The sequence below is a fragment of the Chiloscyllium punctatum genome, chromosome 7 (genome assembly GCF_047496795.1).
Source record: "Chiloscyllium punctatum isolate Juve2018m chromosome 7, sChiPun1.3, whole genome shotgun sequence".
Lineage (NCBI taxonomy): Eukaryota > Metazoa > Chordata > Chondrichthyes > Orectolobiformes > Hemiscylliidae > Chiloscyllium > Chiloscyllium punctatum.
Window position 1 is genome coordinate 131,031,341 of NC_092745.1, and position 23,420 is coordinate 131,054,760.

General features: G+C 41.6%; 1 protein-coding gene across 3 annotated transcripts in view; it reads right to left on the reverse strand.

The window, feature by feature from the left end:
- Positions 1 to 23,420, reverse strand: part of syde2 (synapse defective 1, Rho GTPase, homolog 2 (C. elegans)) — a 233,776-nt gene that overhangs the window by 144,891 nt on the left and 65,465 nt on the right. For 2 of the 3 annotated variants that reach the window (XR_011961195.1, XM_072574846.1), the window contains exon 3: positions 8,719 to 9,830. Coding sequence is in view for 2 of the 3 variants with exons in the window: in XM_072574846.1 (XP_072430947.1) it covers positions 8,719 to 9,830 (1,112 nt within the window). In the remaining variant the exon portion in view is untranslated. The remainder of the gene's footprint in view (positions 1 to 8,718; positions 9,831 to 23,420) is intronic. The other variant, XM_072574847.1, reaches the window with a different exon arrangement.

Below are 23,420 nucleotides of genomic sequence, written 5' to 3' on the forward strand. Positions count from 1 at the left end.
CATGGAAACAGACCATTCGGTCCAACCCGTCCATGCTGATCAGATATCCCAACCCAATCTAGTCCTACCTGTCAGCACCCAGACCATAGCCTTCCTATTCATATACCCATCCAAATGCCTCTTAAATGTTGCAATTGTACCAGCCTCCATCACTTCCTCTGGTCACTCATTCCATACATGTACCACCCTCTGCATGAAAAGGTTGCCCTGTAGGTCTCTTTTATATCTTTCCCCCTCACCCTAAAGCTATGCCCTCTAGTTCTGGACTCCCTGACCCCAGATAAAAGACTTTGTCTATTTATCCTATCCATGCCCCTCATCTTTTTGTAAACCTCTATAAGGTCACCTCTCAGCCTCCAACGCTCAGGGAAAACAGCCCCAGCCTGTTCAGCCTCTCCCTCCAACCCTGGCAACATCCTTGTAAATTTTTTCTGAACCCTTTCAAGTTTCACAACATCTTTCCGATAGAAAGATGATCAGAATAGCACACAATTTTCCAACAGTGGCCTAACCAATGTCCTGTACAGCTGCAACATGACCTCCCATCATCATTAGATTCTTCATTCCAGATTTTTATTGAATTTAAATTCCCACATCTGCCATGTAGGATTCAAATCTGGGTTCCCAGAACATTACCTGGGTCTTTGGATTAATAGTTTATCAATACTACCATTAGATATTGATTTTCCCTGAGCTTCGATTCAAATACTCTCTCCCGATTATTTTCTTGAGATTATTTTAAATTAGATAATTTAGTTTTGTTCAAATTACTTTTCCCTGTTAAACACAAGCAATTCAAAAGTCTTCCTAATTTAAATAGCTTCTATTGATCACAAAACAAACCATTAAGCTTATTTTGCTGCATTTTTATAAAAAGATTTGAAGATTTTCATCAGGACAATTCACAAGAAATGCCAAGGTTAAAAACAGGGAAACAATATTTATGCTGTACAATAATTCAGATTTACTGTTAGAGTCATTGCCATGATAAATACATCAGCTAATAACAATTGACAATTAGCTGCCAAACAATATTTAAATTTTAAACCAGGCAGTTTGGCTTTGATTGGTCAAGGCACTGCCACGAGGAATGAACTGAAGAATGGCTGTCACCTATTTTAAACACGCATTGAGGATGTGTATGTTTTGTAAAGAATAGAGTCCTACATATTAAAAACGTAGCTTCCAGAACGAGGACGTACCTCCCACAGAGAGCCCACCTGATGATTCTAAATTGATTGTCAGTCTAATACTTTGAACACTGGATAATTTAGCAAATGGTGTCCATTTACAGAGTCACTTCTAATGTTGGAAACGGTTTTGAGTATTTTGTAAGCTGTCCCAATGAACTCACAAGCAGGCAGACAAGTCCAGAAAAATCTCGACACTCTTGGAGTGCAGATTCTAATGATCATAAATCAAAATGGCACCAAAACTTTACTTAGCTTGGTTTGCGATTTTTAAGAATCATCCATTAGGTATGGCCATCATAGGCTAGGGCAGCAGTTATTGCCTATCCATAATTGCCCTGAGGGTGGTTAAGAGCAAACCACATTGGTGTGGTTCTTGAAGGCTGCACCATTCTGAAGCATCATCACACTGAACTCAAACTGTTCACACAATTTGCCTCTCCGCTGATGCTGCCAAATCTCCCAAATTTTCTTTTTTCTTCCAGCATCCACAGTATTTTGCATCTGTTAAAGTGAAGTACTTCTGATTTGTTCATGTTTAGTCAACTGAATTCTTCATGACTGAACTGGCAACAAATTTCAGCACATTCAGACCAGTGTACAATAACCTCATAAAATGCAGTCAACGTGGTTTTAGATGGTAGATCTTGATGACCAATCTTCTTGAATGTGCTAGGGCTAGTCTGGCAGAGGGTGAGACGCTAAGCAGTAATGTGTTAAGAGAGACAGTTGAGGCTACTGCAGAAGAGAGTAAGTTAAATAGACAAGGCAGGCAAGAGCATGGCAGAGAATGAGGGAAGACTGATGAACCAAACTGCGTTTATTTCAAAGCAAAAGGCCTGACAGGTAAAACAAATAAACTGAGGGCATGGATGGGAACATGGGATTGGGATATCATAGCAATTACAGAAATATAGCTGAAGAAGGGGCAGGATTGGCAGCTCAATGTTCTAGGTACAGATGCTACAGGAATCACAGAATTGGAGGCAAGATAAAAGTGGCATTTTTGATTTGGCAAAACATCATGGCAATACTTAGACAGGACATTCCTGAGGGATTGTCCAATGAAGATTTATGGGTGGAAGTGATAACTAAGCAGGGGTGATCACTTTGATGAGAATGTACTATAGGCCCCCTGAACAGTCAGCAGGAAATTGAGGTACAAATATATAGAGAGATCGCAGATAGCTGTAAGAATAGTAGAGTTGTAATCGTGGGGGATTTTAACTTTTTAAATATAGACTAGGACTGCCATAGCATTAAGTATTTAGATGGGGAGGAATTTTCAAGAAAACTTTCTCTATGAAAGAGTAGGCAAAACCTGACCTCTTGGGAAATAAGGCAGGGCATGTGAGTGAGCTATTAGTGGGAAAACGTTTCCACCAGTGACCATAATTCTATCAGTTTTAAAATAGTTATGAAAAAGGACAGACCTCGTTCATAAATTAAAGTTCTAAACTGAGGCAAGGCCAATTTTGTTCGATGAACAAGAACTTCCAAAAGTTGATTGTGGGATGGTGTTTGTGGTAAAGGGGTGTTTGGTAACTGGAAAGCTTTCAAAAGCAAGATAACAAGAGTTCAGGGACACCATGTTCCTGTTAGTGTGAAGGATATGGATGGCAGGAGTAGGGAACAGTTGATGACTATAGATATTGAAATTCTAGTCAAGAAAATGGAGGCGGCATATGTCAGACAGGTTACAACTGGGATCAAGTGAATCCTTAGACGATTATAGGTGGTGTAGGAGTACACTTAAGCAGGAAATCAGGAGGGCAAAAAAGGGATATGAGGCAGAATTGGAAGATAAGGAGAATCCAAAGAGATTTTACAATTATATCAAGAGCAAAAGAGTAACTCAGGAGAGAACAGGATCCCTTAAAGACCAATAGGGCCATCCATATGTAGAAACACAGGAGATGGGTGAGATACTAAACAAATATTTCACCTTAGTATTTACTGTGCAAAAAGACATGGAAACTAGGGAACTTGGGGAAATAAACAGTGATATCTTGAAGGGTCCACATTACAGAAGAGGTGGTGTGGAGGACTTAAAACGTTTAATACGTTAGATAAATCCTTGGGACCTGATCAAATACATCCCAGGACATTGTGGGAAGCTAGGGAAGAAACTGTTTGGCCTGCTGACAGAGATATTTATATCACTGACAGCCAGGGTGAGGTGTTGGAAGACTGGAGGGTGGCAAATATTGTGTCATTATTTAAGAAATAAGGAAAATCCAGGGAACTATAGAGCAGTGAGTCTCACGTTAGTGGTGGCTAAGTCGTTGGAGGGGTTTCGGACAGTAAGATCTACATGCATTTGGAAAGGCAAGGACCGATTAGGGATAGTTAGCCTGGCTTTGTGCGTGGGAAAGTGCATCTCTCACAAAGTTTTTTGAAGAGGTGTCAAGGAGGTAGATGAAGACAGAGGAGTAGACATTATCTACATAAACTTTAGCAAGGCCTTCAACAAGATTCTACATGGGAGATTGATTAGTAAGGTTAGATCACATGGGATCCAGGGACAGCTAGCTAAATGGATACAAAATTGGCTTGACGGAAAAAGACAGTGTGGTACAGGATTGATTTTCAGACTATAGGCCCATGACCAAAGTGTGCCCCAAGGATCAGCGCCGGGTCTACTGCTGTTCATTATTCATGTAAACAGTTTGGATGAGAGTATAGCAGGCATGATTACTAAGTGTGAAAATGACACCAAAAATAGTGGTATCATGGAACAGTGAAGAAGGTTATCAAAGGGTACCAACTGGATCTTGAACAACTGGATCAGAAGACCAAGGAATAGCAGACAGAGTTTAGATTAGATTAGATTAGATTCCCTACAGTGTGGAAACAGATCCTTCGGCCTAACAAGTCCACACCTAGCCTCCGAGGAGTAACCCACCCAGACCCATTTCCCTCTGACTAATGCACCAAACACGACAGGCAATTTAGCGTGGCCAATTCACCTGATCTGCACATCTTTGGACTGTGGGAGGAAACCCACACAGACATGGGGAGAATGTGCAAACTCCACACAGACAGTTGCCCGAGGGTGGAATCTAACCTGGCACCCTGGAGCTGTGAGGCAGCAGAGCTAACCACTAAGCCACCGTGCCGCCATTCTAATTTAGTTAAATGCGAGGTGTCGCGTTTTGGTAAGACAAGTACATGGATGGGAAAGGCTTAGAGGGATATGGGCCAAATGCAGACAAATGGGACAACTTCAGTTTACGAAATTTAGCCAGCATGGACAGGTTGGGCCAAACAGTCTGTTTCCATGTTGTATGACTATGACTCTATTTAAGAAAAGGGTAACCCAATGGACTTTGGGTAGCCACTGAATGTGATTAATCAAACTTTAAAATACATTTGACAAAGTTACACCTAAAAGACTATTAGTTAAACTCAAACATTAATTATCTAGTGGAGATGCTGTATGTGGTTGAGAAATCCAAAACATAGATAGCAACAAGTACAGACATATATCAAAACAAAGAAAAGGATATGGTAAAGCAGAGGGGAAGGGCAAGTACCCATTTCTACATAAATAACTTATGTTGAGAAACAATTCAAATAGCTAAATTTGAAAATACTGAACTAGAAAGGGGCTGCAGAATTGGAGCTTAAATTAATATAAGAACTAGGAGCTGGAGTAAGGCAATTCAGCCTCTCAAACCTGCTCCAATCATGGCTGATTTAACCTCAGCCTCAACTCCACTTTCATGCCAACTTCTGATGACCCTTTTAACCTGTTACTAATTAAAAATTTGCCTATCTTCCCAAATTTATTCAGTGTTGCAATACCCAACACAGCCTGGAGTAGTGAATTTCACAATCCTTTGAGAGTACTAATTTCTGTTTTAAACCTGCTCCCTTCTTAACTTAGGACGATTTCTTGTTCTGGATTGCCTCATCGGTAAACACTCTAAGTTCACTTCATCAATCCTCTTTATCATCTTACCTATCTCAATTAAAACTCCTCTCATTCTTCTAAACTCTAGACAGTACAGGCCTAAACTGCTCGAACTGTGTTCATTCGACTCAGCCCTGGAATGAATCTCGTGAACCTCTCTGAAACACCTCTAATAAAGTAGTCACCATAGTCTCGGAAGACCATTGTTCACTTCTCTCAGAGAGACAACTGATGGTGAATTTAACCTGAAGGTCACCATCAGGTGAAGAGAAAAGTCAAGAAGGCAGGACTTTCATGGTAACCTCAGCTATGGTGTCTGAACCTGCAGTATGGTGTCACAACCAGCTGTACAGCCAACTGAACAAACCAACCCCAATTAATGCGTTGAATAAAGTATATAAATGGACTGATCCAGAAAAGAATAAATTTAATGACTTCAGAAGAAGAAAATAAATAACCAGGATATACCATGAAGGGACTGAAATCGATGACTATGCTGAAAGATTTCTTAAATAAGGAAATCAAAACAATACTAGGGTAATCAAAGCCAGTCGAATATTGCACAATATTTCTTGGCTTGTTTTCTGCTATTTTAGGAAAATTGTAACCAAATTGTAAAATCCTCTGATAAGACCACACCTCAAATCCTGCACAAATTTCTATCCATCAATACTGCAAAGAAATTGAAATACTTAAGAAAAAGTATAAAGAGACTGAATGATCGCCAACATCAATGGTAAAATACAAACACCGACAAGCTTAATATTTTTCATCTTGGAAAGAAGGTATTTGATTGTTTTCCAGCCTCTAAGTTAATCTAATTATGGTTTAAGACAAGAGAATGTAAAATCAAATGAGTAATCGATAAATTGAAGGTTCAAAAGGCTCTATGCCTCTGTCAATGTGTATTTAACAGAGCATCTCCTTGTCTTAATATATCACAAATATACTACTAACTGTTACCTAATGTTTGTATCACCTATGGTAAGGTACATACAATATGACATAATTTTTAAATGACTTGCAAAAAAGGAAGCTTCACTGAAGGGTGTATGGCATTAATCAGAATAGTGAAGGTCACCATTGTCCTTCAAATAACATTTCATATCTTTACTCAGAAATGAATGAAGCATTGTTTGTGCTTTAGTTGTTCTCATTTGCACAGCAGTGATGTCCCCCACCCCCACTTTCCCTTTTATGTAAAAACAGTCATACTGCATGTAAACAGGCCCTTTGGTCCAACTAGTCCACACTGATCATGTTCCCAAACTAAACTAGACCCACTTGCCTGCATTTGGCCCATAACCCTCCAAACCATTCCCATTTCACCTGTACACAACACCTTCATACAGAAATAATGTGAGACATCCATGTCCAAGTAGGACAGAAGGCAGAATTGCTTTCTGCTACCTTTCATGCCTCTTCTTTCCCTTTCCATGAACGAAATAAAGCATTGTGCACAAGACAGATCTCACCTTGATTTACTGCATGATTCAGAGATGCCGGTGTTGGACTGGGGTGTACAAAGTTAAAAATCACACAACACCAGGTTATAGTCCAACAGGTTTAATTGGAAGCACACTAGCTTTCGGTGTGGTGCTCCTTCACCAGGTGATTGTGGAGGGCTCGATCGTAATACAGAATTTATAGCAAAAATTTGCAGTGTGATGTAACTGAAATTATACATTGAAGAATTGATTGTCTGTTAAGCATTTCATCTGTTAGAATACAGTGATAGTTTCACTTCTTTCATGTGCAAATCACAAAACCCTTTTTTTAAAAAGTTGCATTCTCTGGTTAGCTGTTAACAATGGTGATAGCTAGACAATATGTTGAAGGTGTTAGCCCCCTGTGTTCTCTGTCTATGACCTGATGTTTAGATTTATCTCACTTTTTAGATTGGAATCACAGAGTTTTACATAAATTCATGCAGTTTTTGAGCACAGAGTTCTACATGAATGTATGTAGTTTTTGAGCAAAGTGCAATGTAACTCTGCAAGTACAAAAAAATTCACCACACAAAATATATATGCATGTGGGTCTTTGTCTGTCTGTGTGCGTGTTTGTCTGGGGTGGGGGTTGTGAATGTGAGTGTGTGTGTGTGTGTGTGTGTATGTGTGTGTATGTGTGCGTAGTGAGTTCAGAGTGTCTTAAGTCTGTGAGGGGGTGCATGTGTGGGAGTGTGTGTGTCTATACGGGTGTGTGTGAGTGTCTGTGTGCGCGTCTGTGTGTACCTGTGCCCGTGTGTATGTGAGAGTGTGTGTGTGTAGGAATATCTGTGTGTGTGTATAGTGCAATGGTGATCACCTGTAATGTGACATGAACCCAAGGTCCCGGTTGAGGCCCTCCCACTGAGTGTCTTCAATGCTCCATATGCAAGTGATACAATTGCTTGTTTGGGTACAAAAATAACTTGGGCATACATGGCCAGCACCAATTCAGGGACAAAGGGACCCATTTTTGTGCTCATATCCCTAATGTGTAAACTTTATAATTTCTTTGAAAGACGTAGGAACTTAGAATCATGCCACATGGAGGGAGGCTATTCAGTTACATTTTGTCCTGATTTTGAAACAGCTATCCAGTTAATTCTGTACCCATTCTTCCATTAGTCTACAATATTACACTCAAATAATTATCTAATCCCCTTTACAGGGGATTTGTTTCTGCAAACGTTACTAAGCTGGACAAAATCTAACTTTTCTGATGTTTTCTAAATGTGAGTCTTTGAGTTGCCAATCATTTTGCCAGTAAGAGAGTTGCATGCTGCCAATTCAGTCACAACTCTTTATATAATTCTTAAATTTTCCCTTCTCCTTCTCTGCTCCAAGGAGAACAAGCCAAGACCCTTCATTTTTCATGGAATCCAGGTAAAGCTGGCAAGGCCAACAGGAGCGGCATAGTAGATAGTTTCAAAGGGCAGTTAAGATTGACCACATGGCTGTGGATTGGATTCACATGTAGTCACCAGGACAGCAAGTTTCGTCCCTAAAGGAAATTAATGAACCGGGCAGGCTTTCACAACATTGATAGCTTCATGACACCAATACTGAAACTAGCTTTCAATCCAGATTTAATTAATTGAACTTAAATTCCACTATCTGCCGTTGTGAGATATGAGCCCATGTTCGCAGAGCATCAATTAAGACTTACTGAATTGCTAGTGTATTATCATTCTATCATCACCTCAAACTGCATTTACATATCAATTTTCACATCCTCAGGATGTATCAAAACATTGCAAAATTATTTAAGATTTTTTGAAGTATAATGTCTGTTACAATGTATGGAAACAACAGATTTCCATAAATCGAGACTTTTTGCGCAGTTTTATTTTTTGGAAAACCAGGGCACTGGGAGAACTTCAAGGCTCCTTTAAAGAGTGCTGTAGGATTTTTTTAAAACTGTCCTAGATAGTTAACATTTGACATTTAACCCAACCTTCAATAAGTACGGTACTCTCAATGTTGCACTGATATGTCCAGCCTTGATATCATACTGATGCTTTGGGATGAATCATAAACTCCCAATTTCTCCAAGTGCACAGAACTGATCATGTGTTACAAAACCAAAACTTTGCAACAATATTTTGAAAAGAGACTATGGACTTACCTGACAGCCTCGCTTTTCTATTTCCACAATACATTTCTGCATCAACAATGGCACCCTCAAGCCCATATTTTCCTTCTCAACTACTTTTCGTGCCTCAACACCAAACATCACTGGCTCCCGCTCTCCGTCTGGGCTGTCCAATGAGTTCTCCCATTGCTCCATCAGAGTCAGTTTCACATAAATGAGCCCTCTGGGCTCGAGTTTAACAGCTAATTGATGCATCTTGGAGACCCTGAAGAGCGTGGGGAGCACAACAGTGCCATGGCAGCACACACGGTTCCGACGCGGCGTTGGCTCCCAGCTGAAAACTACGAGTTTGAGATGCTGTGCATTCTCTAGTTCAATATTAAATGTGTGATCCATATCCAAAAATGTGGTTCTGCACGTCAATAAGGCTGTCCTGGCTTTGTTGACTGAATCTACTTGAATGGCACAGAATACATCTCTAGAATCAATTCTTGGTGGCTTTAAATCCTCAGCACCATAAAAATGTACACTCATTAGTCCTGAAATATATTGAGAACACTTAGGCTGATCCACAAAGCTGTAATGCCTGAAAGCATCAATATCAATCTCTGTACTGTGTGTTTTATGAGAGGCTGAAGCAATGTTCCCCTTCACAGGTCTGTTTTCGCAGGAGTGCTTACTCGATTTAGCTACAAGTTCTGGTGAATCGCCATCACTAAGGTAGCCACCCTTGCTAGCTGATTTGGAGTTTCCTGAACTTTTTTTCTTGTAGCTCTGCGATGCTACACTTGTATCCAGATGGTAACGGCTGATGACATTCCTACTAGCAGCATTAGCTGTAATCCCAGGTGATATCGAGGAGCTATGGTTGCCTTTGGGTGATGAGTTATGATTATCATTACAGTTATGGCTTGAAGTCCCTTTAACACTCAATTTTCTGCTGAGTTCAGGAAGTTTCTTCATTTTCATTGAAAGCTTCCTCACAGTCCGTGGAGATTTTATCTTTTCAGGAAAGGGCCAATTAATTGCAGTTCCCTTTTTCGAAGGGTTGGGGCTGGAGGGCGGAGAAAACTCAGTCGTTGTTGCTGCTGTCGCTACTACTGCAACTGCACAGACAGGACCATTGGAGGGATCCGTGGCAGCTACTAAAACCAAAATTAATGAAGATTATATTAAACTCAATTTAAACAGTACAATGATTCTTTGAAAATCTAAAAAGATTAAAACTCTATAGCAACGTATTAACATTGGTAAAATTTTATTCAAATAAAATCAAGCTAGCTTTTCCCAATAGTTCAGCCTGTATATCTAACAAGCAGATGAGCCATATAACCCAACAGCTACCCCAGGCCATACTTCTTGGTCAGTTGCTGTATGGGTACTGCAATTGATTTCAATAACCACAGGTTGAATTGGGCTTCGGGGGGGGGGGGGGGGGGGGGGGGCAGTGGTGAACGACCACACATTGGGGGGGCAGGTGTGTACGAGATATTGGTGGTGACTCACATGTCTGAACGTATTGGTTTGAGGCTACAAATTTGTGATGAAATCCGATTCATTTTTTAAAAAATTATCCTATCATTTTTAACTCAATGGAATCATGATATGATTGGTTTCCATTATAGTTAAGGAAATTTAGTAGATGTATCAAACCAAACAAAGTTTCTGACAAGTAAACTTGGTTAACAAAATTGAGTCACATGGAATAGACATCAGCCTAAATAGAAATTTGCCTTCAGAGTGAAAAACAGCAAGTCACAGCAGATGGTTCAGTCTAGAGGACAGTAGACAAAGGTGTTTGCTGAGGGTCCGTGTCAGGAACGCATCATTTATTAATACAAAAAATAGTTTGGATATTGGAACAGTAAAATGTGCCAATAATGCCAACCTTTGAGTTATGCAAATAGTAAAGATCCACTGCATCTGAAAATAAACTCAAAGAATTGGTGGTTAAGTCACAGATGGAATTTAACACCAAGTAACTGTGAGGTGAAGCGTTTTGGAAGAAGGGATCAAGAAGGCCAATGTAGACATAATGGCATAATTCTAAAGGGAAAAAAACCTGGGTATTCAACTGCATCGCACTTTGAAAATGTCAGGATATATTAAGAGTTGCTAGCATGGGATTTTTGATTTCATAAATAGCAGCAATATACACAAAAACAGCTCAGTCATAGATTCATGTAGCATGAAGACAGACCCTTCAATCTGACTCATCTGTGCCGAACACACATCCCAATCTGATCTTGTCCCACTTGTCAGCATTCGGCCCATATCCCTCTAAACCTTTCCTATTCCTATACCCATCCAGGTGCCTTTTAAGTGTTGTAATTGTAACCACCTCCTCCACACCCACTGGCAGTTCATTCCATTCATGTACCACCCTCTGCGTGAAAAGGTTACCCCTAAGGTCCCTTTTATATCTTTCCCCTCTCACCCTAAACCTATGCCCTCTAGATCTGGATTCCCCCACCCCAGGGAAAAGACCTTGGCTATTTACCCTATACATATCAGTTGTGATTTTATAAACCTCTATAAGGTCACCCCTCAGCCTCCAGCAGTCCAAGAAACAAGTCGCAGCCTATTCAGCCTCTCCATATGACTCAAACCCAAATGGCGTCGCAGGTAGACAGGGTGATGAAGAAAGCATTTGGCATGCTTGCATTCCTTGATCAGTACATGCAGCTGTACAGGTCATTGATGAGTCCACTTTTAGAATATTGCGTACAATTCTGGGCGAAGTTGCCAGATGTCTTGCATGCATACAGTTAAGGAAGAAGCCAAAGTAAATGTCAAAAATCCTAAAGGAGTTGTTACTTCACATCTATGTGGAGATTAATTGAATGAAATGATACATATACAATTCATTGTCTTATGAGTAAAGATTAAACAGGTTGGCACTCGACTCATTGGAGTTTAGAAGAATGAGGTGATCTCAATGAATTCTCAAGAGGCTTAACAAGGTACATGCTGAGAGCATGTTTCACCTTGTGGAAGAATCTAGAACCACAGGGCACAGTCTTTAAATTAAAGGGGTGTTAATTTAAGACTGAGATGAGGCATTATGCTGAATCTATATAAAACTCTTGTAGTGTCAAAATTAGAGTACTGCATTCAGCTCTGGTCACCAGAATTTTAGAAGGATGAGGGTGCAGAGGACAAAGACACCTGGGACGAGTGACTATATCTCAAGGTTGGATTGAAGCAGGGGGTTTTCCCCTGAAACAAACAAGATTGAGGGGAGATTTGATTGAGGTGTGCAACCTTTGTTTTGGTTAAGATAGATTTAGGACCAGGGCGCACAGATTTAGTGTTATAGGCAATAATTATAATTGACATTAGATGAACATTTTTTAAAAAATTGTAACAATTTGTAGCTTGCTGCACGAGGATTGTAGAAGCAGAAATATGTTTTAAAAATTCAAGAGGAATTTCAAGACTATGGGAATAAAATGGTGGAATAGGGCTTCGTTCACTGTTCGAGAGCCAGCATGGACTAAATGGTCCAAATGGCCTCCTTCTGTTCCACTTTCACTGGCACTCCTCTTCCCCACCCACAGAAGAAGTTTGCTAGGTGTCAGTAAAGGCTCATTCATAAATAATAACAATTTAAATAAAACCAAAGGTGCTCATATTACACATGTCAATAAATTGTCATTGCTTTCAGCAATTTTGGGAAGGAATGCCCAAAGTATGAAATTGTGCTACTTATGTTCCAATTTATAAAATTCATAACAATTCTCCTTTGGAAAAAGAACTTTCAACTTTTGAACTGTTTTCATTTTAAATTGAGTGACAAGCTTGAAGCATATTGCAGACTTCAATACATCAACTGATCAATAAATAGCTCATCGAAGCAGCTACAGAATGGAGGCACTACTTAACCTGACAGATGCATTCAGCCCTACACGAACCTATTATTAAGAAGCTAATCTCATTAGCATCATTTAGCACAGCATCAAGGTATTTCAAGTATTGTAACTGTCCATATGCACATAGATCAGCATATGGAAGCAACAATTCAATAAGTTAAATCAATCATAGCCAAGGTCTGTAAACGTACGGCTAGCTGGATACCATATTTCTAGCATCCTATTTAGTGCAAGTAGAATATGAAAACTGATGCTAGCTGTGCTTTTATATTTGAAACTAAGACTGCATCACAGATATACGCATTGGATGCTTACTCAACTGTTATGTTCCTAACTCCAAATAAGACAAAATACAGAGGCTGGCATTTTTTTTAAAAAAAGGGACAGAGAGCAGAATTTTCTTCTAATCTGTATCTCTGCACTGGACCTACAGAACTTCCGAACAGTGAAAGGCTTATACTCCAGCTGTTTGCTGTGTAGTTCTGGCAAGAATCTATTCCAAAAAAAAAGACATCTGATAAATTCAGACAATGCAACTATTTGTACTGTAAATTACAGAAATCCCATTGCAAAATTACATCACGGCATCCAGTAGTTCATGCCATTTTTAGGCCATGCAATATTACTCTTTCCTCTAGTAGCAAATAAAGCAAAAGTGGGTGGGGGGAGGGGGGCGCAAACACAATGAAGTAAATTTCCATTAGAAAACCTAAAACTCAGATTGTATAAGCCAGTTTTGCACCGAAAACTATCCTAAAACTTATTAATCTAGGTTTACTTTATGGTAGAAAAACAACTTGCAACTCACCAACTATAAAGGTGCTCATTCAGATAATTTACAATCAACATGACTGCTTCTAATCTGGCAATTTTTCAGCAGCTTCAAATCCACTAGATGCATGAATAGGTGATGAAACCTGCTGAAGCAATACGCTGAAAAGCATTCTCCCCCACAGTCCCCACCATCCACCCATCTCCTTCCAAACAATGCTAACATTAATACCAAATGCAATATGTAAAGCAAAGAGAAAGCACAGCTGTGATAAATGTATTATGCGAAATGCTTAAAAAGCCCGAAAATACCCAGTGATAACTATCTTTACTCTCTCCCATGTGCCATTTGCACACAGCATGAACAGCTGTAAGTGTGATTTCCACACATCAACAGGGAATTAACAAACAATGTGGAAGTTAACAAATTCAACAAAGCTATTCTTCAAAAGTCCAACAATATCAGCAGCAGCAAACTAGACCATTTGCACTTTATAACAATCTGCCAAATAAGTTTGAGATTCTTAAATGGATAGGACAGTTGAGCAGCACACAAGTGCGCCATTTCTGGCATCTCGTTCCAACTGAATGCAAAAGGATATAAATTTATTAAAGGAATCCTACATAAAATAAATTGGATTGCTTCAATCCAGTTATTAACTCTTGGCTCTCAATTTTGTTTAAATTAATCCATAAAATGCTGTCATTGCGAGATGGGCAGCATTGATTGCCTAGTCACCCATGAGAAAGTGGTGGTGAGGAGTTGCATTAATGAATCACTGCAGTCCATTTGGTGTAGGTAGACCCACAAAGCTGTTAGGGTCTGAGTTCCAAACTTTTGACCCAGTGACATTGAAGGAATGGTGACATATTTCCAAGTCAAGATGGTGAGTGGCTTGGAGGGAAATTTACAAGGGATAATGTTCCCATGTACCTGCTGTCCTTGTCCTTCCAGATGGCAGTAATCTTGGTTTTCAGAGGTACTATTTCACACTACATCTTGTAAATGGTACAAAGCATAAGTGGTGGAGGAAGTGGGTGCTTGTGGATATGGTGCCAATCGAGCAGGCTGTATTGTATCAGATGACATCAAGCTTTGAGCGTTGCTGGAGTTGTACGCATCTAGGTAAGTGGTGAGTATTCAATCACACTGCTAACTTGTGGCTCGTACATAACGGCAGACTGTGGGGCGTCAGTCAGTCACTTACTGCAAAACTCCTAAACTCTTACCTGCTCTTGCATTCGCTAAATTTGTATGACCAGTCCAATTTAATTTTTGGGTCATACTAACCCCTCAGGACATTGTTTGTGGGGGATTCAGTGATGGCAATGCCATTGAATGTCAAAGGGCAATGGCTAGACACTTAATTGAGATACAGTCAGAGTCATCCAGAAGGTAAACAGACCCTTTGGCCCAACTAATCCACAGTGACCAGTTTTTGCCCGTGTTTGGCCCACATCCCTCTAAACCTTTCTTATCAGTTACCTATCCAAATGTCTCTTGGATTTTGAAACTGTACCCACCTCTACCATTTCTAAATACACATCACCCTCTGTGTGAAAACATTGCCCCTTTTAAATCTTTCCCCTCTCACCTCAACCTATGCCCTCTAGTTTTGGACTCCCCCTACCCCAGGGAAAAGACCTTGGCTATTCACCTTATCTATGTCCCTCAAGATTTTATGAACTTCTATGAGGTCACCCCTCAGCCTCCAATGCTCCAGGGGAAAAAAAGTCCAGCCTATCCAACCTCTCCTTATAACTCAAACCCTCCAGTTTTGGTAACATTTATGCAAACATTTTTTGCATCCCTTCCAGTTTAACAGCATCCTTCATCACTGCCTGGCATTAATCTGGCCTAAATTCTACTTGCTGCTTGTCAGCCCAAGTCTTAGTATTGACCAGGTCTTGCTGCGTTTGGACAGAGATTGCTTCATTATCTGAAGAGTCACAAATAGTGCTGAACACTAATTATCAGCAAACATCCCCATTTCTGAACTTCTGATGCAGGAAAGATCTTTATGAAGCAGTTAAGATGTTTGGGCCAGGGCATGACCGTTAGAAGCGACTGACATGTCCTGGAGTTAAGATTACATGTTGCAACATGTTTGAGGTGAGGGATGCCATGGTCGTCCCTGCTGATTACACTTGTAGGAAGTGCACCCATCTGCAGCTCCTCCAAGACCGTGTTAGGGAACTGGAGCTGGAGTTGGATGAACTTAGGATCATTCGGGAGGCAGAGGGGGTCATAGATCGGAGCTTTAGGGAAGTAGTTACTCCAAAGATTGTAGACAGATGGGTGACAGCGAGGGGGACTGGGAGGAAGCAGCCAGTGCAGGGACCCCCTGCGGCTGTTCCCCTCAAGAACAAGTATACCATTTTGGATAATTGGTGGGGGGACGACTTACCAGGGGTAAGCAATGGGGTTCAGGCCTCTGGCACGGAGCCTGTCCCCGTTGCTCAGAAGGGAAGGGTGGAGAAGAGCAGAGAAATAGTTATTGGGGACTCGATAGTTCGGGGCACAGATAGGCGGTTTTGTGGGGGCGAGAGAGACTCACATTTGGTATGTTGCCTCCCAGGTGCAAGGGTACGTGATGTCTTTGATCGTGTTTTCCGGGTCCTTAAGGGGGAGGGGGAGCAGCCCGAAGTCGTGGTCCACATTGGCACCAACGACATAGGTAGGAAGAGGGATGAGGATGTTCGGCAGGCTTTCATGGAGCTAGGTTGTAAACTCAGAGTTAGAACGAACAGAGTTGTTGTCTCTGGTTTGTTACCCGTGCCACATGATAGAGAGTCGAGGAATAGGGAGAGAGCAGTTAAATGCGTGGCTACAGGGATGGTGCAGGAGGGAGGGATTCCGGTATCTGGATAACTGGGGCTCTTTCTGGGGAAGGTGGGACCTCTATAAACAGGATGGTCTACACCTGAACCTGAGGGGCACCAGTATCCTTGGGGGGAGGTTTGCTAGTGCTCTTGGGGGGGGTTTAAACTAACTCTGCAGGGGCATGGGAACCTAGACTGTAGCTTTAGGGTGCAGGACCTGGAGTGTAGGGAGGTTAGGAACATGGCATCAATCTCGAAGGAGGGTGCCTGTAAACAGGAAGGTGGCTTGAAGTGTGTATACATCAGTGCAAGAAGTATACGAAATAAGGTAGGTGAACTTGCAGCGTGGGTTGGTACCTGGGATTTCGATGTTGTGGCTATTACGGAGACATGGGTAGAACAGGGACAGGATTGGCTGTTGCAGGTTCCAAGGTTTAAATGTTTTAGTAGGGTCAGAGGTGGGGGTAAAAGAGGGGGAGGTGTGGCATTGCTTGTCAAAGATAGTATTACAGCGGTGGAAAGGATGATGGATGAAGACTCACCATCTGAGGTAGTTTGGGCTGAGGTTTAGGAATAGGAAAGGTGAGGTCATCCCGTTAGGAGTTTTCTACAGGCCTCCTAATAGTCCTAGAGACGTAGAAAAAAGGATTGCGAGGATGATTCAGGAGAAGAGTGAAAGTAATAGGGTGGTTGTTATGGGGGACTTTAACTTTCCTGATATTGACTGGGAAAGCTATAGCTCGAGTTCGTTAGATGGGTCGGTGTTTGTCCAATGTGTGCAGGAGGGTTTCCTGACACAATATGTAGACAGGCCAAAAAGAGGTGAGGCCATACTGGATTTGGTTCTGGGTAACGAACCAGGCCAGATGTTAGAATTGGAGGTAGGTGAGCACTTTGGGGACAGTGACCACAATTCGGTGACTTTTACTCTAGTGATGGAGAGGGATAAGTGTGCATTGCAGGGCAAGAGTTATAGCTGGGGGCAGGGAAATTATGATGCAGTGAGGCACGACTTAGGATGCGTGGCTTGGAAAAGTAGGCTTCAAGGCAAGGGAGCAATTGATATGTGGAACTTGTTCAAGGAGCAACTATTGAGTGTTCTTGATAAGTATATACCTGTCAGGCAGGGAGGAAAGGGTCGTGTGAGGGAGCCGTGGTTTAATAAGGAATTGGAATCCCTTGTTAAAGGGAAGAGAGCGACCTATGTAAAGATGAGGCATGAAGGTTCAATTGGGGCGATTGAGAGTTATAAGGCAGCCAGGAAGGATCTGAAGAGAGAGTTTAGAGCAGCAAGGAGGGGACATGAAAAGTCCTTAGTTGGTAGGATTAGGGAAAACCCAAAGGCTTTCTATAGGTATGTCAGGAATAAAAGAATGACTAGGGTAGGAATAGGTCCAGTCAAGGATAGTAGTGGGAAGTTGCGTGTGGAGGCTGAAGCGATTGGGGAGACACTGAATGAATACTTTTCGTCAGTATTCACTCAGGAACAGGACATTGTTGCCAATGTAAATACTGAGTCACAATTAATTAGAATGGATGGCTTTGAGGTATGTAGGGAAGAGGTGTTGGAAATTCTGGAAAGGGTGAAAATAGATAAGTCCCCTGGGCCTGATGGCATTTATCCTAGGATTCTCTGGGAAGCAAGGGAGGAGATTGCAGAGCCATTGGCCTTGATTTTTATGTCCTCGTTATCTACAGGAATAGTGCCAGAAGACTGGAGGATAGCAAATGTGGTTCCCTTGTTCAAGAAGGGGAGTAGGGATAACCCTAGTAACTATAGGCCGGTCAGCCTCACTTCTGTTGTGGGCAAAGTCTTAGAGAGAATTGTAAGGGATAGGATTTATGAACATCTGGATAGGAATAATGTGATCAAGGATAGTCAGCATGATTTTGTGAAGGGCAGATTGTGCCTCACAAACCTTATTGAATTCTTTGAGAAGGTGACTAAGGATGTGGACGAGGGCAAAGCGGTAGATGTGGTGTATATGGATTTTAGTAAGGCGTTTGATAAGGTTCCCCATGGTAGGCTACTGCAAAAAATACGGAGGTATGGCATTAAGGGTGAGTTGGAGGTTTGGATTAGGAATTGGCTGGCTGGAAGAAGACAGAGGGTAGTAGTTGATGGCAAAAGTTCATCTTGGAGTGCAGTTACTAGCGGTGTTCCGCAAGGATCTGTTTTGGGACCATTGGTGTTTGTCATTTTTATAAATGACCTGGAGGAGGGGCTAGAAGGTTGGGTGAGAAAGTTTGCGGATGATACGAAAGTCAGTGGAGTTGTTGACAATGAGGAAGGATGTGGCAGGTTACAGCGGGATATAGATAAGCTGCAGAGCTGGGCAGAAAGGTGGCAAATGGAGTTCAATGTGGGTAAGTGTGAGGTGATTCACTTTGGTATGAGTAACAAAAAGATGGGGTACTGGGCTAATGGTCGGATACTTGGTAGTGTGGATGAGCAGAGGGATCTTGGTGTCCATGTACACAGATCTCTGAAAGTTGCCACCTAGGTAAATAGTGTGGTGAAGAAGGCATATGGCGTACTGGCTTTTATTGCTAAAGGAATTGAGTTCTGGATTTCTGAGGTCATGTTGCAGTTGTATAAGACTCTGGTGCGGCCGCATCTGGAGTATTGTGTGCAGTTTTGGTCAACATACTATAGGAAGGATGTGGAGGCACTAGAACGGGTGCAGAAGAGGTTTACCAGGATATTGCCTGGTATGGTAGGAAGATCGTATGAGGAAAGGCTGAGGCACTTGGGGCTGTTTTCATTGGAGAAAAGAAGGTTTAGGGGTGACTTGATAGAGGTGTACAAGATGATTAGGGGTTTAGATAGGGTTGACCATGAGAACTTTTTTCCACGTATGGAGTCAGCTATTACGAGGGGGCATAGCTTTAAATTAAGGGGTGGTAAGTATAGGACAGATGTTAGGAGTAGATTCTTTACTTAGCGAGTCGTGAGTTCATGGAATGCCCTGCCAGTAGCAGTGGTGGACTCTCCCTCTTTATGGGCATTTAAACGGGCATTGGATAGGCATATGGAGGATAGTGGGCTAGTGTAGGTTAGGTGGGCTTGGATCGGCGCAACTTCGAGGGCCAAAGGGTCTGTACTGTGCTATATTTTTCTATGTTCTATGTTCTATGAGTGACCTCTAAACACCATAGTCTCCTTTGTGCCAGGTAGGATTCCATCCAGAGAGTTTCCCCCATGTTTCCATTAACTCTAATTTTGAGAGAGCTCCATGATGCCAGTCTGTCAAGGGTAATCACTCACTTCCTCTGGAATTCAGCTCTTTTGCCCAATGGACTAGCTTTCTCTGAGGTTTGGAGCTGATTAGCCCTGATGGAACCCAAACTGGGTCAAGCATGTTACTGCTGCTTAATAACACTGTTAATGACATTTTCCAACACATTACTAATGATCAAGTTCATTTTAGGTGGTAATTCGCAGATTGGATTTGTCTTGCTTTGTCTACAGGACATGCAATGATGAGGTGGATGTCAGTTTTGCAACTGGAATGGGTCAATTTGGCAGGGGTGCAGCAAGGTCTGGAGCACAAGTCTTTAATACTGTTGTCAAGAGTGCTGTCAGGGACCATAGCCTTTGCACTATTCATTGCTTCCAACTGTTTTTATATCACGTGAAGTAAATCAAATCTGCTGAAGACTGGCATTTATGATACTAGTGACTTTTGAAGGAGGCAATGATGTATCCATCTACTCTTCTGGCTGAAGATTGATGCAAATATTTCAGCCTTATTTTGGACTGATGTGTTGTGCTCCCCATTAAGGAATGTTATGGAGCTTTCTCAATCATGATTCACAACTTAATGTGGTCGGTCTGCAGAGATTAGTTCCAATCCATTGGGTATGGAATCACATAACTATCACCTTCTACCTCTGCTGTTTGGTACGCAAATAGTCCTGTGATGTAGCTTTACCAGGTTGACACCTCATTTTTCAGTATGCCTGATGGTGTTCCTGCCATGCCCTTCTGCATTCTCCATTGAACCCAAGTTGATCCCCTGGCTTGATGGCAGTAGTAGAGTGGGAGATATGCTGGGCAATAAGGTCAAGACCTTTCTGAAGCAGGGTCACTGGGCTCAAAATGTTAGCTGTTCATCTTTTCATAAATGCTGCCAGACCCTGCTGAGTTTCTCCATCAATCTGTTTTCATTTGTTTCAGATTTCCAACATCTGCAGCTGTATTTAACTTTAGGTTGCAGATTGCATTGGAGTACGATTCTACTGCTGCTGATAGCCCACAGAGCCTTATGAATGCCCAGACTTCAGTTGCTAGATCTGTTAGAGGTCTGTCTCATTTAGCACGGTGACGGTGCTACACAGCATAATGAAGGGTATCCTCACCGTGATAACAGGACTTAGTCTCCACAAAGACTGGGCAGTGGTCACTTTTACCAATCTGGTATGAACAGATGCATCCGTGACAGGCATACTGGTGAGGATGAGGTCAAATAGGTTTTCCCTCTTGGTGACTACCTCACCACCTGCCACAGATCCGGCCCTGCAGCTATCTCCTTTAGGACCCAGTCAGCTTGATCACTAGTGATACTGCCGAACCACTTTTTTTTAAAAAGTGGACATTGAGGTTCCCCACCCAGAGTAAATTCTGCATACTTGCCACGCTCAGTGCTCCCTCCCTAATGATGGACACAAGAATAATTTTTAAAAAAACAAATTTTTTTTTTTGCCTTGCTGAACTTTGTCATCTCTACACCTCTTATGAAGATTCTCCAAATTCTTTATCTTCAGAACTTTTTTGTTTTACTTTTCCTTTGAGAGAACAATTACTTTTAATTACTATTCTAAGAAAAGGATGCACTCTTTACTTATGAGGAAACTCAACAATGAGCTTCCTTCTAACACTCCTCCAACATGCCCAGCAAGCTAGTCAGATATAGTCAAGAGAATGGCTCATCAGCCACCTTAACGACCCTTCTCAGTTGGGCAATAAATGCTCAGTTTACCAGAAATACATCCTGCAAATAAAAAATAAAAACAGTGCTCCAATTTCTCCTGAAGATGATGTCTCGTGACTTGTATCACTAGATCCAAACTCCGCATGAATGTTCGACTGTCCTGGATTACATACTAGATGTGATCATGCCACTAATTCTAGATCACACTGGGTTTAATACCTTACAAAAAAAAGCTTAAAATTAACAAATTGGTTTCCACAAAGTGTTTTTTTTGGTAACCGAGTATGAAGGCACCCCCTACAACAAAAACACACAAACCTTGAGAGTAGAATGGGTTTTGATTATACCTTAGGCCTCCAACAAAAATATGCTAACCACAACTCACAATAAGTGAAACCAGAAATTAACATTTCCAATCACAACTACAAACCACAAATGCAGTCTGGAGGAGTTGGAGATGTGTACCTCAGACAATTCTATCCCCGAGACAATCAGATATAGAAGAATTAGGCCGTGAAGCCCATTGCGTCTGCTCCATCATTCAATTCGCTGATGTTTCTCAACTTGATTCTCCTATCTTCTCCCCATAAGCCTTGATATCATTACTCATCAAGAACCATCTCTGTCTTAAATACACTCAACGTCTTGGCCTAAACAGTCTTCTGTGGCAAAGAGTTCCACAAATTCACCACCCTCTGGCTTAGGAAATTCCTTTTCATCTCAGTTCTAAAAGATTGTCCCTACACTCCGAGGCAGTGTCCTCAGGTCTTCTCCACGTCCAGTCTATCCAGGCCTCTCAATATTCTGTAAGTTTCAACTAGATTTCCATCTTCATCCATGACGTATAGACCCAGAGTCCTCAAACGCTCTTCATCCCAGAAGTCATTCTTGTAAATTGCTTCTGGGCCCCCTCCAACACCAGCACATTCCTCCTTAATTATAGGACCCAAAATATGTATGCAACATTCCAAATATGGTCTGACCAGAGCCTCATCCAGCCTTAGCAGTGCATCTCTGCTCTTGTATTCTAGCCCTCTTGAAATGAATGCTGGTATTGCATTTACCTTCTTAACTGCCAACTCAACCTGCACATTAACCTTCAGAGAATCCTGAACTAGAACTTCCTTTGTACCTCACATTTCTGAAGCTTATCCCCATTTAGAAAATAGTATTTGCCTCTTCTTCCTATCAAAGTGTATAACATCGCAAACAAAAACTGAAGTTGCTGGAAAAGCTCAGCAGCTTTGGCAGCATCTGCAAAGAGAAATCAAAGTTAATCTTTTGAGTCCAGTGACCCTTCCTCAGAACTGATGGCAGCTAGGAAAATGTCAGTTGACATGCAAAAGATAGAGTGGGGGGAGGGGTATAGGTATAGATAAAGCCCAAAGAGATAGAAGAAGAAGAGTTGAACAAAGCTAAAAATTACACAATCACAGCTGTACCAGGTTATAGTCCAACAAGTTTATTTGGAAGCACTAGCTTTCGGAGCCCTACTCCTTCATCAGGTGGTTGTGGAGTACCAGAACATAGGACACAGAACATATGGCAAAAGTTTACAGTGTGATGTAACTGAAATTATATATAGAAAAAGACCTGGATTGTTTGTTGTCTCTTATCTTTTAGAATTGGCAAGTTGGTTTCAGTTTTTTCATAAGAAAATTCCAGAACTTTCTTATAGTTATATTCTCAAGTTCAAAGTGGTATTGGGTGGGGACACTTCAGGCCTTTGTTCCAGGAAGACACGGAGAGCCCGGAGACCATCCTGATGGGGGATGGACATGTAAAGGGATTGCCCCTCCATGGTAACGCAGAGGCAGATGGAGCCCACAAACTGGAAATTCCCAAATTGGCGTAAAGCATAAAAGGAATCTCTGATATAAGTAGGCAGGGATTGGAGTGGGGAGAAAAGACCAAAGTTAAGGTGGGAAGAGATGAGTTCTGTGGGACAAGAGCAGGCTGAAACAATGGGTCAGCCGGGGCAATCCTGTTTGTTTCTACCTCCTTTCAAAAATTCACAAAGTTTGTGGAGCTAGGGGACAATCAACTTGGAGGCAGTGGTTTGGGGGGGAAATCGCCATCACCATCAGTCCTGATGGTTTTTCTGATTTTCAGCATCTGCAATCCCTTTGGTTTTTATTTAGTGCATAACATCTCACTTTCCCACATTGTAGTCCATTTGCTAGCCTGTCCAAGTGCATCTACAGCCTAAATAAAAACTGTCGATGCTGTAAATCAGAAACAAAAACAGAAATTGCTGGAAAAGCTCAGCAGGTCAGGCAGCATCCGTGAAGGGAAATCTCTTGTTGAACTTCCAAAATGTTCACCTTCTTCCCCA